At 42.7% G+C, this 20,555-nt stretch overlaps 1 protein-coding gene across 1 annotated transcript in view; it reads left to right on the forward strand.

Annotated features, from left to right (window-relative positions):
- The window catches only part of LOC126471278 (DNA-binding protein RFX7), a 138,325-nt gene that overhangs the window by 13,926 nt on the left and 103,844 nt on the right, over positions 1–20,555 (forward strand). Inside the window, exon 2 of the mRNA XM_050099397.1 lies at positions 17,252–17,377. Within this exon, the coding sequence (XP_049955354.1) occupies positions 17,252–17,377 (126 nt within the window). The remainder of the gene's footprint in view (positions 1–17,251; positions 17,378–20,555) is intronic.

Below are 20,555 nucleotides of genomic sequence, written 5' to 3' on the forward strand. Positions count from 1 at the left end.
CACACTGTGGCTAATTTGTCATTTGCATGCAACCCATTGACTCGTTGAATCGAAGAGATGGGTACAATTCAGCTGCACTCATTGTTTTAGAGAACATTGCCTCAAGATTTATTTTAGAGAACATTCCTTTCAAGATTGTGGCCATTTACTTTACTGGGAGGATGCAGATGTATCCTGACAGAATTATATTTGAATTTGAATGTTGCTTAGAAACTGAACAGTGCTACCATGGAGTGTATACAGCACTATCAGGGAACCTGGTGTTGGTTGTCTTCTGAACTCTGGCTACCATTGCTCCAGATACTGATTGCTGAGGGCTGCAGATTTTCTTAGGCAACATTTCTGTCCTGTATGTTTTAGTTAATACCTCCAGAAATTCTGTAATGTTCTAATATGTAGTCAGTAAACTGTCATGGAATAATCTAATTTTTTTAAACAGTGGAAACTCCAGGTTAGAATATCAACAATGTAATGAAAGGATAGATTGCTGCTTACCATAAAAATGACACTTTAAGTTGCAGACAGGCACAATTAAGACACTTACATACTAGCTTTTGACTACAGCCTTAATCAGAAAATGAAAGGGAAACACACAGACATTCATTCACACAAGCAAGGACACCTCTCACACACACACACACACACACACACACACACACACACACACACACACACACACACGACTGCCATCTCCTGCATCTCGGACCAGAATGCTGTGTTTCAGCAACTGTCATAATAACACACTTTAAAATAAAAATAAAATCTGGATGAAGAAGAGAATTTATTACAGTTTGTTTCCTTTATTAATAATACCAGATCACCTTATAACAACAAGGGACAAGAAAAATACATTTTAATCATATAGCTACTATGGAAAGTGTGTAAACCAAGAACAAACAATATGGGAGCCTGGCACTCTGGTCAGAGCTGCCAGAATGGGTGGTCATTTGCACATCTTCCCTAGACGACTGAAAAATGTGGTTTGGTCAGATGAGACCCGGTTTCGGTTGGTAAGAGCTGATGAGCCCTTGTTGTCAAGGCACTGTGAAAGCTGGTGTGGACTGCATTTATGTGGAATGGACAGGGACCTCTGGTCCAACTGAACTGTTCATTCCAGAATGAGATTTTCACTCTGCAGCGGAGTGTGCGCTGATATGAAACTTCCTGGCAGATTAAAACTGTGTGCCAGACCGAGACTCGAACTCGGGGACCTTTGCCTTTCGCGGGCAAGTGCTCTACCAGCTGAGCTACCCAAGCACAACTCATGCCCCATCCTCACAGCTTTACTTCTGCCAGTATCTCATCTCCTACCTTCCAAACTTTACAGAAGCTCTCCTGCGAACCTTGCAGTACTAGCACTTCTGAAAGAAAGGATATTGCGGAGACATGGCTTAGCCACAGCCTGGGGGATGTTTCCAGAATGAGATTTTCACTTGGGACTGTTCATTGATTGGAAATGGTTGCATTTGACTACTTGGAGACCATTTGCTGCCATTCATGGACTTCATGTCCCCAAACAACAATGGAATTTTTATGGATAACAATGCACCATGTCTCCAGTCCACAGTTGTTTGCAGTTGGTTTGAAGAACACCCTAGACAGTTCGCATGAATGATTTGGCCACCCAGGCTGTCCAACATGAATCCTGCACTTTGGTGGGATAGCAACCTGACTGTTGCCCACAGTACAGCCCGACAACTAGGAGTGATGGTCTGAGGTGCCATTTCTTTTCATTTGGCTGTCATCCTCGGCACCCTTACAGCACACTGGTATGTTGTCAATATTCTACAACCCCTTTTGTTACCCTTCGTGGCATGTCATCTTGGGTTTACATTTCAGCAAGGTAATGCCCACCCAGACATGGTAAGAGTTTGTACTGCTTGTCTTCACGCTTGTCATACTCAGCCTTGGCCAGTATGGTCGAATCTCTCCCCAGTTGAGAATTTTTGGAGTGTTGTGGGGAGAGCCCTCCAACCATCTCAGAACTTTGACAATCTAATGCGCCAATTGGACAGAAATTAGCACAATATCCCTCAGGAGGACATCCAACAATTCTATCGATCAATGCCAAGCTGAATAACTGCTTGTGTAAGGGCCAGATATGGACCAACACATTATTGACTTGCTCAAATTATGAAGCTCTCTCTCCTGAATAAATCATCAATTTTTTTCTGAAATTGTAATCGTTTATTTGGCTGTACATGTACATAACGTCTACAACTTTCTGTCCCATTTGGATTGAAGGTAGTAGGAAAGTGTTCCAGCATTTATTTCCATATTTTGAAGCACCTGATTATCCTGTGCTAAGAGATGGGGCTACAGAAGGTGTGGCTATAATGGAAAACTGGTACATATCACACCATGTCTTCCTATACTACATGAACATATGTAGTTAAGGTTGCAATTTCTGCACTCATGGAGATCAACTCATACTCTGCATACTTAGAATTAAATGATATTATAGATTATGTGCCTCTCAGTGCCTGCTCTTAATCTGATATTATATTTAGAGATATGTCTTCTAAATTCAAGGCAGATTACACAAACTGCACAGCAGTAATGGCATTCTGTGCTAGACAAGAAACTGAACTGAAACTGGAGGAATGGTTGCTCAAAAAGGCAAACTAGATTTGATACACCCGAATACTGTGTTTTATTTACAAGGTAGTATTCACTATATAATAATTGCCATCATTTTCATTTATCAAGCCACTTTTGCATCCATATAAAGGTGATGCAGTTCTTGAGTGAGTGAGATGTTTCACTTGGTAGTCAGACCAGATGAGTGGCTAATCAGGGAGCCTGGTGTAGCTCCTATGCAGAGACTCTCACAGCCTTTCATTTTCCAAAGCAGTGGTGTGCATGGCATCATAAATGAGTTCAAGAAGAAATGTTAAGAGTTGAATGCTAACAGAACAAGTAATGGATGCGAATGAGCACCCCTGGAGACAAAAATTAGGAAATTAAAGTAGTTTTTGTAGAACCAGATCGGACAGTGAAGTCTTAACTGTAATGTGATGGTTATTTCCAACAATGAGGAAATATATATTCATTCCTCCTCCTTCTGGAAATTGAAAACAGTCCTGTTTTGGTTTGCAGCGTGTCATTAACCAGATACAGTTAGACAATCTGTATCAACTTTGTCCTGAAGTGAAAGATTTCCGTCTTGATTGTTTTATTTAAATTGGCCTGACAGCATTCTCCTTATAGCAGGAAAAGGAATTAATAATTACGTGATGATTGCATAATTTCAAAGCCAGGAAAGGAGTTCACCACTCCGTGTAGTTAGCATGATGTTAACTTAACCAGCCGTGTAGGAAAGTCTGTTAAACAGATGATGAACTACCACGTTTTATGAATTTTCTAGTCTGAAGAACCTTGATTCACTTTCAGTAAGGGTGGAATTGATGCAATTTGACTTTTGACTACCTGATCCTGCTGGTGGCATGTGTACAGGAGTCTTAAGAACAATATCTTACCACTTCAATTATTTTTATCTGAAGAGGGCCTGGAATACTTGCTACTAGTATCCTTCAACAGCTTATATCCTTTTACAGGGTAAGAAGTACTCCTGTTCCTCTTATATTTGTTGGATAACAGTAGTTCTGCTTTTGAGTCGGTCACATCATGTCAATTATGTACATCACATCTATCGATATTCATCCTGTTTTACTTTGTGGTGCATATTTATTTATTTATTTATTTTGTAGAGTGTATTTAGAAGTCAGTCTATCTTCCTCAAGAGCCTTTTGCCATTCAAATAAATATTTTTAAATGATACCTACTGAACAGTAGTCATTTTGTGTTAAGTATTCTCTGGTTGTGGATGAGTTTTCAGGTTTCTGAACTTGACCCAGTCTTGCAGCTAACTATTTAAAGATTTAAAAAATGAACAGGAAACATTGGTCCCAGTTTTATGTATTTTCAAGAAACCAGTTAGTACAGATTTTAAATGTTCATATCATTGTTTTAACATGCTTGAGCTACAAAAGCCCCTCATTCAAAAAACTGTTACTTACAGGCCTAATTTTTACTGAAAAATTAAGATCGTTACCACACCTGAGACACCTAGGAGCAAGGTGAACACTTTGAAGTGCCAAAGCCGATGTATGGGAGAATCTGACAGGTTATTTCTGCTAAATTTTTCAGTGTGTGTTTGATATATTTTAATTAACTGTATTTATCTTACCAACATATTTACCAGAGCTGCCAGTGTAGTTCTGTCTGTGTGATGATATGATAGTGGCATGGTAAAAGGCACACTGTTACCATGCCATTTAAGTATACTAGGCCCTTTTAGCTTACTGCACTTCAGCTCATCATTGCATTATATAATTAGTTTTGTATCTTCATGAACATCTGTACTTTGTTAACACTCATGTGGTATTTGATGGAGCACACATAACATACCAGAATCATTTTCTGCATTTTTTGTTCCATTTATAGGTGATGTTACAGAAGAAATATTGTTTGTACCCCTCTGTATATACACTAATTTGTCTAATTTCACACTCCTGGTCATTACATGAGAATCTCATTGCAGGGTGTAATATGCATCATAACTCATATTAGAATGTGGGCTCTTGGAATTGGCAATTTAAGAAAGTATTCATTGGTTTATATAAGGAAACATTAAGGATTTTTGCCAGAAGTGCATGCACTACTGAACTCCGTGAGCTTGACAGAAACTCAATATTACTATTCCTCATTGGCTATAAGAGTTTTTGAGTGCTGCAAAATCATCGAAAACCTTAAATGAGAGTGACTTTGTGAATAAATGCTTGCTCAATGCCATAGAAACTGTATGATGGGCATATGCAGATCAACTTTTAAATAATAAATTATCTCAGGTTACAGTTACTCATTGTTTGTCATTGCAGAAAGTGCGTGGAACTACTGTATGTAAAAATGCATTTGTTTGCTTTTCGTTGTGTATTTATGAATTAAATGGAATTTCAGGAATGACAGTTTATGCTAATTTTGTGAAGATTTCGATTACTTTTTTCTTAATGGATAAGCTGAAAGATATGACAAAATATTGTGATATGCAGGTGTGAAAATGTTTACTATTTGTGTAGTTTGTTTGCAGTTGGGGTGTGTGTGTGTCTATATATAAAACACACACACACGGAGTCACTTGGGCCAAAGCGGACTGGGCTCACAACAAGTCATCTTCTAGGCAGTCATCGAAGTTTGCACGTCTATCGACAGCATCGCCGCAAGAAGGCACTTTTCGACACTCTGTGGTTAATTTCACGGATAGAGTTTTGGACAATGCGACGCTGTCTGTACTCGGAAAAGGACTTAACTTCGCTCCTACACCTAAGACTCCACCTTTCGTGGATTTCATAAGTGCTATGGAAGAAGCTGTTAGACCCCTTCCCAGCGACGCAGCTGAAGAAATCAGGCATGAAACATGCCGTGCACTTAAGAAAGCGACTCCTCTGAAGAACAACATTTTTTCTAGTGAAAGGGCTGCACTTGCCAAACTACGTGAAGATCCCCACACTGTGGTTCTCCGAGCGGACAAGGGCAATGCGATGGTACTTTCGCCATGAAACATCTACAACGAGAAGATTTATAGCCTCCTTGGTGAATCCACATATTGGAAGACCAACAAGGATCCGACGAGCAGAGCAGAAAGAAAAACAACAGTTTTGTTAAACTCTTCTACGCTTCCACCTGATGTCATTAAAAGACTGAAACCGCATAGCTCTGTTCCACCGAGGCTTTATGGTCTTCCGAAAATTCATAAAGAGGGACTACCATTACGCCCTATTGTTAGTAATATCGGTGCGCCAACCTATGATTTGGCACAACATCTGTCTTCGTTACTGAGACCTCATGTGGGCAAGTGTCCACATCACATTCATAATTCCGCCGATTTTATTAGTAGACTGGAGTCGCTCCAACTCCACAATTCTGACTTATTAGTGAGTTTTGATGTCGTCTCTTTATTTACTAAGGTTCCACTGATGGATTCACTGGTACTCATTAGCAGAAGGTTCAAAGCCGACATAACAGCATTATTTCATCATTGCCTGTCCTCAACTTATTTCTTATTCAATAATGAATATTTTGAACAAGTTGACGGTGTTGCCATGGGCAGTCCTTTGTCCCCTGTGGTAGCAAACCATTTTATGGAGGACTTTGAGGAGAAGGCACTCGAGTCGGCTGGATTTAAACCGAAAGTCTTCTGGCGTTATGTGGATGACACATTTGTAGTTTGGCCCCATGGAGAAGAAAAACTGGCAGGATTCTTAAAACATCTGAATTCCATTCACAAGAATATTCAGTTTACCATGGAGGTCGAAAAAGATAGATGTCTGGCGTTTCTGGACGTCCTTGTCAATCGTAGAACCGATGGATCTTTGGGGCACTCCGTCTACCGGAAGCCCACACACACAGATCTGTATTTGCAGGCGACAAGCTGCCACCACCCTGCACAAACCATGGGTTTGCTGCATACTCTGGTGCACCGGGCGCATGTGGTATCTGATAAGGACAGCCTTCCTAAAGAATTAGAACATTTGCAATCCGTCTTCAGGGAGAATGGATATTCTACATGCCAAATCCGCACAGCTGTAACAAAGAAGACATGTAAAGAGAAACACGAAGAAGAAGAAGACAAAGAGGTGGTCAGGTCCAGGGCGTTTCTTCCGTATGTGGGTAACCTCTCCTCTAAAATAGGAAGGCTTTTAAAGAAGCATTGTGTTAAAGTGATCTTCCGACCACCTACGAAAATATCGGCTTTGCTTGGCTCTGTGAAGGACGATCTGGGTCTGAGGAAGGCGGGTATTTATAAAATCCCTTGTCAATGTGGCAAATCCTACATTGGCCAAACTACTCGCACAGTACGGGAAAGATGCGTGGAGCATGAGCGCCACACACATCTACTACAGCCCAACAAATCAGCCATAACAGAACACTGTATTTCGACGGGGCACTCCATGGATTATTGTGGAACAAAAATTTTAGTGACAACTAGATCTTTTTGGGAATCCATTATCAAGGAGTCCGTGGAGATACGATTGGCAAACGATCTTATTAATCGAGACGGCGGCTTTCAGATGGATAAAGCATGGGATCCTGTAATTTCTTTAATCGCTTCACAGAGACATGGGTCTGCATCTAGTGCGACGGCTGACGAAAATTGATTTTATACTTTCGACTACCGCGTCTCAGCTGCGCGAAGGCGCTTTACAACAGATAGCGCAAATGTAGGTACACTACTACGCATGCGCGGCCCGCTTCTGCTGCAGAGCGCGCCAAATTAGATAGGGGGCGCGGTATTAGCCTTCTCCACTGCGCAGGCGCCGCTGTGCCAATTTTTGGTATATATAAAATGACGCGCACCAGTAATCTTCAGTCTCGTACTCACCTGAAGATGGCTACATGTTTGTTAGCCGAAATATCGTGCCAAGATGTCAACGTGATCCGGCTGCAAGCCCGAAATATGATGGACCATTGCATTATATCTTTTACTAGGAGATATGTTGTTCAAATATTTCAAAAATCACCAATATAGTGAAGCAGGTATCCACATAGTAAAATTTCATAAACAGTTATAAAATCTTCCTTAGATTGTACTCCGTAGCTATAGTAAGGTATTTTATCTATGTGGTATTAGGTTGAAACTAGCTTCTCATCAACATCTATGAGATCTGTCGGATGATGATTTAAATTGTTGAAACTAGTTTCAGCATAATAAAGATTTTAGCACCATTTTGGTGGTATATATAAAAATGTCTTTCTGTAATTCCACCCCCCTACGGGTCTAGGGTTTGGAATAGGCCCAAGGTATTCCTGCCTGTCGTAAGAGGCGACTAAAAGGAGTCTCACGCTTTTCGGCCATATGAGTTCAGGTCCCATTCTATGGCTTGACCTGCCACTTTCAAAATTCTAGAGAAATGCAGGCCATATGGGGAAGGACACCTTATGAGGTGCATGAGTTATCCATTGTGCCCTCAGATTCGATCTCCAGAATCTCTTGTCATGGCTTTGCATCTCCACCTGTGATTCAACTATTTGGGCGAGGACACTTTCCGGGGTATGCCATCTCCTTCCATTGTCTCCTGCCCTCTTTCGTCCCCATGACTATATTGGACTTCTCTGCGCCTAGTATCCAGCACGGTAGCCAGTCTGCTGTGGTGGGGCCGTCATGTACCCATTTGGTGGTAGCCCCCTGAGAACAGAGGGATTGCACTGTTGATGCCTGAGCTGTAAACTTCCCACATATGCCAAGGAGTAGATGCCTGTCTTCCTGGGGCATCAGCACTCCCGGCAATAGCCATCATGCCAGTTGGCCTTTGCTGTGGCTGGGTGGCGCTCATGGGGAGAGCCCCTGATTGGAGTGGGTGACATCAGGGTGGGTGACCCGCAATGAAGCAGACTAAGTCATCTCTTGCTGGTGATCGTATGGCACCAGCAGTCTCTAACAAGGGAACCTCCCCATCGCACCCCCCTCAGATTTAGTTATAAGTTGGCACAGTGGATAGGCCTTGATAAACTGAACACAGATGAATTGAGAAAACAGGAAGAAGTTGTGTGGAACTGTGAAAAAATAAGCAAAATATACAAACTGAGTAGTTCATGGGCGACATAGGCAACATCATGGACACTGTCAACTCAGGAGCGCCGTGGTCTCGTGGTAGCGTGAGCAGCTGCAGAAGGAGAGGTCCTTGGTTCAAGTCTTCCCTCGAGTGAAAATTTTACTTTCTATATTTTTGCATAATTATTATCTGTCCGTTCGTTCATTGACATCTCTGTTCACTGTAATAAGTTGAGTGTCTGTGTTTTGCGACCGCACCGCAAAACCGTGCGATTAGTAGACGAAAGGACGTGCCTCTCCAATGGGAACCGACAAGATTTGATTGCAAGGTCATAGGTCAACCGATTCCTCCACAGGAAAACACATCTGATATATTCTATATGACACTGGTGACGGCATGTGCGTCACATGACAGGAATATGTTGTCGACCCACCTAACTTGTACACTTGGCGAATGGGTAAAAAGATTCTTCTACCTTGCCCGATTTAGGTTTTATTGTGAATGTGATAATCACTCCCAAAAAGTGATGAAAACATAAGAGTTTGTCACATAAACTGAAAATAAAAAATTAAACTTTTCACTCGATGGAAGATTTGAACCAAGGACCTTTCGTTCCGCAGCTGCTCACGTTACCACGAGACCACGGCGCTCCTGCGTTTCCAGTGTCCTTGATGTTGCCTATCTTCCCATGAACTACTCAGTTTGTATATTTTGCTTATTTTTTCACAGTTCCACACAACTTCTTCCTGTTTTCTCAATTGATCTGTGTTCAGTTTTTCAAGGCCTATCCACTGTGCCAACTTATAACTAAATCTGAGGGGGGTGCGATGGGGAGGTTCCCTTGTAAGAAGGGCAAGGTCGAATACAATGCCGACAGGTCTGAACCTAAATCATTTCCCTCTCTCGCTACACCATGGGAGGAATGTAGTCTTGATTCAGACAGCATCCCCAGCCCAATCCCAAGTGTTACTCACCTGTGACAAGCTGGGTGATATTCCTGTTTCCATCACTCCTCATAAAAGCCTCAACATGGTCCAGGGGACCATTTTCCATCGCGATCTCCTCTTGCAATCTGACGACGAGCTCCGCACAAATTTAGAATGGCGGGGTGTTCATTTCACCCGACACATTTACAGGGAACCCAAAGACAACAGGGTTGCTACCGGTGCCTTCATCTTGGCCTTTGATGGTGGTTCATTGCCTGAAAAGGTTGAGGTCATGGTTTATCGCTGTGATGTTACACCATACGTCCCTCCCCCTATGCGGTGCTTTAAGTGCTGGAAGTTCGGGCACATTTCGTTCCGCTGCACTTCCAGCACCACATATCGAGACTGCAGACATCCACTGCTCCCAGATACTCCATGTGCTGTGGAGAGCACCACTCCCCCTGCTCTCCAGACTGCCCAGAACTCGAAAAGGAGTGGAAAATCATGGAGTACAAGGCCCTGGACCGGTTGACTTACAGAGAGGCTAAACGTAAATTTGAAATATTACACCCCATTCAGTTGACTTTGACGTATGCTGCAGCTACGTCACCATTGCCATCCCAAGTGCCAGTGGTTCTTCACTCCGTGCCACAAACAGTGAGCCCTCCTGGCCACCAGAATACATCCACCTCCTTGGTGGTAGGTGGCAAATCTTCCTTCGTTGCTCCCAAAGCACTTACTTTTGGAGCAAGGAACCCCCCCCCCCCCCAAATGCTGGGGACATCGGTCCCCTCCCCCCTGCAGGAGAAGCAAAAGCCTCTTTCGGCTCCTCTCTTGTGGAAGGGGTCCCTTGGGGCCCTCTCTTCCGAGGTCTCTACTAATGCCACGGCGAACACTCACCAGTGGCTCAAGGACAAACAGCTTCACGGTCTTCCTCCGTGCCTGAAGCTGCTTCGGAGAAATCTTCCCAGCAAGCCCCTAAAGAGAAGCGAGAGAGCAAGCAAACTAAGAAGAAGTCTGCTGAGAAATAGGACTCTCCAGTGGCCCCAACACCACCATTCCCTATCAATTCTGCATCTGAGGACGCGGTGGAGATCTTAGCATCTCCTGCCCACCTGGATCACACTGATGCCTCATCCACCATAGAAATGGCTGCAAATACTCAGTCGGTGGTAGGAGGTGATCCTGAGGCATAACCTGCGTCCTTGCACGCTTCATGCCTTCCCAGCCTCACGATAACGTCATCCTCCAGCGGAATTGCAGCGGTTTTTTCCACCACCTGGCTGAGCTGCGGCAACTCTTAAGCTTTACACCTGCTTTCTGCATTGCCCTTCAGGAAACCTGGTTCCTGGAAATGCAGACACCTGCCCTCCACGGCTATAGAGGATATTATAAGAACTATAGTGACTATAATAGAGTGTCAGGTGGAGTTTGTGTCTATGTCCTGAACTCAGTATGCAGTGAGCCTGTGCCCCTCCAAACCCCTCCTGAAGCTGTGGCTGTCAGGATAAAGACGATGCAGGAAATAACTGTCTACAACATATATCTTCCTCCAGATGGTGAAGTACCCCTGAACGCGTTGGCTGCACTGATTGATCAACTCCCTAAACCTCTCCTACTTTCAGAAGATTTTAATGCTCAAAACCCCTTGTGGGGTGGCACCGTGCTTACTAGCTGAGGCAGAGATGCTGAAACTTTACTTTCTTAGTTCGACCTCTGCCTCTTAAATAAAGGTGCCCCCACACATTTCAGTGTGGCACGCGGCACATATTCGGCCATTGATCTCTCGGTTTGCAGTCCTGGCCTTCTCCCAGGTATCCACTGGAGAGCACATGATGACCTGTGTAGTAGTCGCCATTTCCCGGCGTCAGGCCCATGGACACCTGCTCAGATGGCCTTTAAACAAGGCAGAATTGGACGCTTTCACCTCTGCTGTCACCGTTGAATCTCCCCCACATTGTAACATTGATGTGGTGGTTGAGCAGGTAACTACAACGATCATTTCTGCGGCGGAAAACACAGTCCCTCATTCCTTAGGGTTCCCCCGGTGGAAGGTAGTTCCTTGGTGGTTGCCAGAAGTCACTGAGGCAATTAAGGAGTGTCAGTGAGCTCTACAGTGGCATAAGTGGCACCCTTCCCTGTAGCACCTCATAGCCTTTAAACGGCTCTGTGCCTATGTTTGCCAGCTTATCAAAAAACAGAAACAGGAGTGTTGGGAGCGATATGTCTCAACCATTTTGTGTCATACGTCACCTTCCCAAGTCTTGGCAAAGATCAAACAAGTTTTTGGGTACCAGATCCCAACAGGTGTTCCCGGTGTTAACGTAAATGGCTTGTTATCTACTGACGCAAACGCGATTGCTGAGCACTATGTTCGTGCCTCTGCATCGGAGAATTACCCTTTTGCACTCTCAAACAGCGGATGGAAGGGACAGTCCTCTCATTCACTACACACCACAGTGAACCTTATAACGCCCCATTTACAGAGTGGGAGCTCCTCAGTGCCCTTGCACATTGCCCCGACACAGCTCCTGGGCCAGATCGGATCCACAGTCAGATGATAAAACATCTCTCGTCTGACTACAAGCGGCATCTCCTTGTGGTCTTCAACTGGATCTGGTGCGATGGCATCTTTCCATTGCACTGGAGGGAGAGCACCATCATACCAGTGCTCGAACTTGGCAAAAAGCCACTTGATGCACTTGATGTGGATAGCTATCGGCCCATCAGCCTCACAAATGTTCTTCGTAAGCTGCTGCAACATATGGTGTGTCGGCGGTTGGGTTTAGTCCTGGAGTCACGTGGCCTACTGGCTCTGTTCTGGGCCAGTTTCCACCTGGTTCGCCCTACTGCTGATAGTCTTGTGCCACTCAAGTCTGCCATCTGAACAACCTTTACCATACACCAACACCTTGTTACCATCTTTTTTGATGCACGAAAAGCATATGACACCACCTGGCGACGTCGTATCCCTGCCACATTATACGAATGCGGTCTCTGAGGCCTGCTCCCAATTTTTATCCAGAATTTGCTGCTGCTTCGCACTTTCTGTGTCCAAGTTGGTGCCTCCCATAGTTCCCCCCCCTCCCCCCCTCCCACCCAAATCGCATATCCAGGAGAATGGGGTTCCACAGGGCTCTGTATTGAGTGTATCTCTATTTTTAGTGGCCATTAATGGTCTAGCAGCAGCTGTACAGCCGTCCGTCTCACCCTCTCTGTATGTCTGTATGTTACTGAGCGGCACCTACAGGGAGCGATCCACAATGCGCAGTCATGGGCTCTAGCCCACGACTTCCAGTTTTCGGTCGCAAAGTCATGTGTTATGCACTTCTGTCGGTGTCGTACCGTTCATCCAGAACCAGAACTTTGCCTTATTGACGAGCCCCTCACTGTAGCAGAGACATATTGATTCTTAGGACTGGTTTTTGACACTCGATTGACTTGGCTTCCTCACCTTCGTCAGCTTAAGCGGAAGTGCTGGCAGCACCTCAATCCTCTTCGCTGCCTGAGCAACACCAACTGGGGTGCAGATCGCTCTACGCTGTTGCAGCTCTATAGAGCCCTTGTTCAATCCCGCCTTGACTATTGGAGTCTGGTTTATGGTTCGGCTGCGCCCTCAGTGTTGCATTTACTCAACCCAGTGCTTTTAGGGCGAGTCCGGTGACCAGTGTCCTGGCAGAGGCTGGAGTCCCTCCATTGCAGGTCAGGTGTGTGCAACTGCTCGCCAGTTACGTCGCACACGTTCATAGTTCTTATGTGCATCCAGATTACCGTCTCCTTTTCCCACCCACAATGGTTCATCTCAAACATTTGTGGTTCAGGTCAGGGCCTACAATTGCAGTTCATGTCCTGTCCCTTCTATCTAAACCGGAGTCCTTGCCTTTACCACCTATACTCAAGGTCCATTCGCATACACCTCCATGGTGTACACCTAGACCACGGCTTCGCCTGGACTTTTCACATAGCCCAAAGGACTCAGTTCACCCCACGGCTCTCCGGTGTCACTTCCTCTCGATCCTTGACATGTACAGAGGCCATGAAGTGGTTACACTGACAGCTTGATGGCTGATGGTCACGTCAGCTTCGCATATATCCATGGAGGACATACTTATCAGCATTCCTTGCCCGATGGCTGCAGTGTTTTCACTGCAGAGCTGGTTGCTGTATCTCGTGCTCTTGAGCACATCCGTTCATGCCCCGGGGAGTCGTTTCTTCTGTGTACTGACTCCGTAAGCAGCCTACAAGCTATCAACCAGTGCTACCCTTGTCATCCTGTGGTAGTGACCATCCAGGAGTCCATCTATGCCCTGGAACGGTCTGGTTGTTGAGTAGTGTTTGTGTGGACACATCAGAATCCCAGGCAACGAACTTGCTGACAGGCTGTCCAAACAGGCTACACGGAAACCGCTTACGGAGATCGGCATTCCTGTTTGTTTTTATGCTGCCAGGTTTTTCGGCTTTGGGAGACGGAATGGCATAGTCTCAGTACGCACAAAAAAACTGCATGCCATTAAGGACACTACGAATGTGTGGCAGCCCTCCATGCAGGCCTCTCGCAGGGACTCTGTGGTTCTCTGCTGGCTCTGCATTGACCACACAACCCACAGCTACCTCCTGTGCCGTGAAGACCTACCTCAGTGTTGATGCAGCACCCGGTTGACAGTGGCCCATATTCTGGTGCACTGTCCCACTTTGACTGCCCCGTGATGAAATATTTGGTTACTGGACTCGTTGCCGCCAATTTTATCTGACAGCATCTCATCGGCTGATTTAGTTTTACGTTTTATTCTTGATGGTGGGTTTTATTGTTTGATCTAAGTTTTAACGCATGTCCTTTGTTCCTCTGTGTCCTCCACTACAGTGCTTTTAGGGTGGAAGTTTTAATGTGTTGCAGAGTGGCTAGCTTCTACTTTTTATTCTCGTGGTCAGCCAACTATGGTAATCTGTTTTGTCGTTTTAATCTCTTCTACCTGTTTCTTGCGTTTCTGTGGTTTTCTACTCCCCTTTTGTCAATTTAAGTGTTTGTTGCCCTTCTGTCGTTTTGTGGTTTTTCCTTTCTCTCCGTCTTGTGTTGTCAGTCTCTCTCTCTCTCTCTCTCTCTCTCTCTCTCTCTCACCCTCATGGCATTGTTTTATTTGGAACAAGGGACCAATGTACTAGCAGTTTGGTCCCTTTCCTCCTCTTTTAAACCAACCAACCAACCAACCTTCTGCAATTACACTGCCTCAGTTGCTGTCAGTTCAAATATTATAATATACACTGACAAGCCAAAACATGATGACCACTGCCCACCACAATGTTGAAAGCCACCTGGTATTGTTGCGGGCAAATGATGTAGTAACAAAGGCATGTAAGTGGAGTAGACAGAGCCAGGGGATCACTCTAGTGAAGATATGGGCTTCAGATTGGGAAATCCTCTGAGATAAGCAGCTTTGAAAAAGGCAGATTATAATACACAGAGCCGGTGAAGGAGTATCTCAAAAATGACAAACCTGGTTGAATGTTCACGTGGTACTGTCATGAGCATCTACAGAAAGACAGGAGGACAGTGAAAGTATCACTAGGCACTAAATTATTGGATGTCCAGGAGTCTTCACAGAAAGTGGGGTTCAGAGGCTTGTCTGTTCTGCAAAGTAGGATAGATGGTGATCTGCAATGTCTGTGCTGAATGAGCCCAGTGCTGCTGCATGCACAAGTGTTTAGGAGCACACCGTTCATCATACATTGTTGAACTCGGATCTCTGCAGGAAACCATCCGTACGTGTTCACATGTTGACCAAACGACATTGTCCATCATAATTGTAATGGGCAGTTGACCATTGTGATTCGACCATTGATCAATGGGAACATGTCAGCTCTTAGAGTGAATCACATTTTTGCTATACTAGGTTACTGGTCGTATCCACAGATGCTGTCATTGAGTTGAACAGCAGCTCAAAACATGAAGTGCCACGGACTCGGGCTGTTGGGAGCAGTATTATGCTCTGGGAAACATTCTCCTGCATTTGCATGGGATCTGTGGTAGTAATGGAAGACACGCTGACAGATGCAAACTACCTGCGTCCCTTCATGATTAATGTTGTCCCCGATGGCAATGTCATCATTCAGCAGTATAATTGTCCATGTCTCGGAGCCAGAACCATGCTACATGGGTTTGAGGAGCATCATAGTGAACTAACGTTGATGTCTCAGTGATCAAATTTGCCTGATGTAAATCCTATGGAACCCATCTGTGTCGCTATCGGGCACCATCACTGCATACGCATATCAGTGGCCCATTATTTATGCAAGTTACATAACCTTTGCATAGACGTATAATGCCACATATCTCCTCAAAACCTACCAACAAGTTATTAGGCAGGTGATCATAATGTGCTCATCAGTGTGTGAATGGTGTCTGTTCTTTCAGATATTGATGTTTGAAGGAACAGACACCATCTGTATATAATATGTCCACCATATGGCATCAGATCTAATGATAAAATGTCAAATTGTAAAAATTATAAGAAAGGACCACTAACAAAAAGAGCAAACCACAAAACAGCTCTTAGCTTGAAGTCCTAATCTTAATACAGAACAAAAGTGACGACTGATAGTATATGGAAGTAAGTACTAAATATGATTAACCAAAATTATAATAAAATAAAAATGCTATGTAACTTATGCAGGTGGTCTGAAGACGACAACCTGTCTGAAATGGATCCGTCACAATAATACATCATCAAACTACTGTAACAGCAATCTACATTTTATTACATAATTTCTCAATAATGTCTCACAAAAAGAATGCCATCTTCCCTCCACGGATTCCCATTTTAGTTTACAGAGCATCTCTGTAACCCTCCCATGTTGACTGAACCTACAGTAACAAATCTAGCAGTTCGTCTCCGAGTTGCTTCAAAGTCTTCCTTTAATACGATCTGGTGGCGATCCTAACCACATGAACAGCACTCAAAGAATGGGTCCCACTAGTCTTCTATATGTGATTTTCTTTATAAATGTGCTACACTCCCCAAAAAGTTTTCTAATAAACTGAAGTCAGCCATTTGCCTTCCCTTACCTCCCTTACATGCTAGTTTCATTTCAAATTGTTCCAATGTTACACCTGCATATTTAATCCACATCTCTGTGTCAAGCAGCTCACTACCAATCCTGTATTCTAACATCATGGGATTGTTCCTCCTGTTCATCTGCATTAATTTACATTTTTCTACATTTAGAGCAATCTGCCTTTTGTCACATCAGCTAGAAATTTTGTCTGAGTCTTCTTGTATCCTCCTACAGTCATTCAGCAACAACACCTTCCGTTATGCCACAGCATAATCAGCAAACAACCTGCAGATTGCTGCTAATCCTGTCCATAAGATCATTTACATGTATAGAGTGTAATAGCAGTCATAGTGCACTTACTTGGAATGCTAATGCCATTGTGTGTTTCTGCAGACTGGCTAGTATCAAATTCTATTGTATTAGATTCCCATTTACTAAATGCATGTTACAATGGTTGTATAAGCTTTTATTTATTTTATTGATTGTTGTTTTTGAAATGTTACATTGGTTAACATAACCAGCTTTCACACAGTGAGTTTACATATTGAAACCAACTTGAAAATCAGGAGATGAATATATAGCATTGCTGTATAATATTGTTTTCAAGCATAGTTTTCAATTTACCATGCACCTATCAATAAGATAACAATAATATTTATTATATTACTGTTCACCTGATTAAACATGTACTGAATATCCTGAAAGAACTTTATCTTCTTGCAGTTCTAGCTCAAAACAGACTGTGATGAAAATTTTGGACCAAGTTAACCAACTTTCTACTGCTGAAAAGCTTTTTCTATACCTTAAACTACCTACGGGGAAGAATGAAAATGTGGACCCATTAAGACAGTAAGTTTATGTGATTTTTTGCTGTCAGTAACTTAGTTATATTAATATTTATGCTATTGATAGTGAAGGGTTGTGTTTAAGTTGCAAAATATTCAGTACTCCACAAACCACATGACATGTGTTTGGTTTCTAACATTTCACGTAATTTATTCACTGTTTCTGTTCAGTATCCAGAAGTTGTCAGCTGAGACCAGATACAACACGTTTTCTAGTATTTGTAGAAAATAATAATGTGTTATTCTGCTCTAGACATCAACAGCATGGCTGTATATTTGTGTGCTTCTCCAGTGCAAAATTTTGAAGTTGTAGTTGCTATAAACAAGATAGCGTAATATTTGAGAAGCTTGAGTGTTGAAAGTCATTTGTAATGTGACTTCTGACCCAACATACACACAGATTTTCACCATCACGTTTTTATTATTGACTGTCACTCACTCACTCACTCACTCACTCACTCACTCATTGTAAAGTGAACTGTCAGATGTCAATGAAATAATAAACTTTTGTGAAACTGCTTACTCCAACCAAGTTTAACAACATGAACTGAACAGAGAAGAAATTACTTTGAGTAAAACTGCCACATCCTCTGGTATATTGAACCATTGCTGTTTATCTCATATTTATAGGTTATTATCAAATTTGTCACATTAAAATTCATCATTGAACAACAGTTATCTATAAACTGTAAAACCAGTGACAAGTGTACATTAATTATCGTTACTCCATGTGTAGCTGTAAAGACTCCTCAGTCCACGAATTTAGATGAGTGAAGAAAGAGTTTCTGCTAATAAAGTATTTTTGGAAATTTCTTTTACATTCATGAGGTTTCTCCTCTTTATTGCTTTTTGTCAGATAGGGGCGTGCTATTTGAAGAGCAGATAGGAAGGCCAAGTCAACTTGGAAATATAGTATCAGTAGCAAATATATAATTAAGGAGTGAATGTATTAAGAAATTCGGTGCAAGATTTTCAAGACTTTTGAAGAGGTCTGTGCAAGATGTGTGCTTATCTATTTCATTTCATCGTTCTAACAGCTCATATGGAATTCTCTATTTGATTTAAGTGCCTGTAAACTGATGGGAAATAATTAAATAGAGCTCAAAGGAACTTATCATAAAATATTAAACTCTATATTGTATTTATGAGTGATATTGATGTATACTTCAGTCATTTTGCCCGTAGTGGTGTATACTGGTGTGCCACATAATGTGTGTACCAAGTGAGGTGGCACAGTTGGGTTCAATCACTATCTGGATGTCGGTATTTAGATTTTCTGTGATTGCCACAAAACTCTTAAAGCAAATGCTGGAGTGCTTATTTAAACTAGATCTACACCAATTAGATACTTATTTCTTTGTTTAACCACATATCTTATGAAATTTATGCTGACTGGATGGTGGTCCCGAAATTTAGGTAGATACTTGTTAAGTAACCTGCAGCAAATTTAAAATGAATTTGATTTGTAAAAGTAAGTAATAATTGTGTAAGAAATAATTAGTACATGAGAACTGTGTACAACTTACGCCATCTGGCTTTTTCGCTGTTAAATGGCCATAGTGCAGAAAAAGTTAGCTATTTAAAGTATCAAATTATAATTATAGCATTAAGAATATGTTTGATATTTGGTAAAGATGAAATAAAAGAGAGAATCCTGAAGTGGCTATGAGTGACGTAACAGGGGTGTGAGTAGTTCCATTTACTTTAGTGGTTTGAAAACCACGGACAAATACACACAAATGACTTTGGTGAATAGATGAGAGTCTGCAGTCAGATTTCTTAGTGTGGGGTATGATTGAACAGAGTGTAAGGTTTAGAAGAGGAAAAAATTACAGTATTTGCTTTCTTGAAAACGAAATGCTGTTTAATTGCGACTCTTAATTGGGTAATGAGTGTAAGGTCAGTAGTATTTTGAAATTAAGTGCAAGGCGTCGTAGTGTCCCTAGTAACTTAGTCCTGTGGAAATCCTCATTGTAAAACACCATATAATAATTTTGAGGTACAGGCAGTGACTAGAAATAAGATTATTTCAATAACATTCTGAGCCTGCATAAGACATGACTGTAATTTCTTTTTTAGGTTTTGGTGTTTCATGGTTAAGTCTTTCACTTGTCGATGAAAGTGGAATGCGACACAGATGCAATTCACAAATATCTCATCTCCCTTTGATTGACCATATAGAATGTGATATGTTTCTACATGCAGATGGTAAACGGGTATTTGTGTGGCTTATCACTGAGTAATTAACTGTAATAATCACTTCCTGGAAGTAGCTCAGATGACTGGTGTGGACAGTTCAAGGGATAAAGCAATAGAATACATGTAAGAAACAATACCAGTGTGACATACATACAACCTGCTCACAGTTACTCAACCTCTGACAAGGAAATTATGAATTTAATTAACTCTCTTTAAACATAATGTGCCATAGGGGTTAATAATACATCAGGTAAATTACTGAAGTCCTGTTCTTCCCATCTATACAGTATATTCAGTTATTTGTGCAGTACATCATTATCACAGTGCATCTTTTTCAACAAGCAGAGATTCCTTTACAAGAAAGGTAATGAGATGTTAATAATTACTGACTGGTCTCAATGCTTACCACCTCCGTGAACGTACTGGAAAATATTATGCGTGTTCTAAAATAAGATACATATCTAGTATTAATTTGGATTTCAAAATGGTCTCTCCACATAAAATACCAATTTTTAATTCACAAATTATAAAAAAAAAGATGGAAAGGTTCATGAGGGATGAAATGATAATTTTTCCAAGATTTCATTGATTATTATTCATATTATGTAAAATAACTGTTATTGCTAATGAAAAAAGAATGTTAATTTTACGATACAGCTCTATGTCATTAGCTGTAATTTTGTATTAGGGAGTTAATTTACAAAGTTCTGACGTTTCTTCAGTAGCCGAATGAGGTCTGGCATGTTCGGCAGATCATTATTGCGACCTCCCTCTCCCTCCCTCCCCATCCTTCCCTCCCCCTCCTTCCCTCCCCCTCCTTCCCTCCCTCTCCCCTCCCTCTCCCCTCCCCTCCCTCTCCCCTCCCCTCCCTCTCCCCTCCCTCTCCCCTCCCCTCCCTCTCCCCTCCCTCTCCCCTCCCTCTCCCATCCCTCTCCCATCCCTCCCCCATCCCTCTCCCACGCCCCCTCCGCCTCCCCCATCCC

Source organism: Schistocerca serialis, chromosome 3 (assembly GCF_023864345.2).
Source record: "Schistocerca serialis cubense isolate TAMUIC-IGC-003099 chromosome 3, iqSchSeri2.2, whole genome shotgun sequence".
NCBI classification, from domain to species: Eukaryota; Metazoa; Arthropoda; class Insecta; order Orthoptera; family Acrididae; genus Schistocerca; species Schistocerca serialis.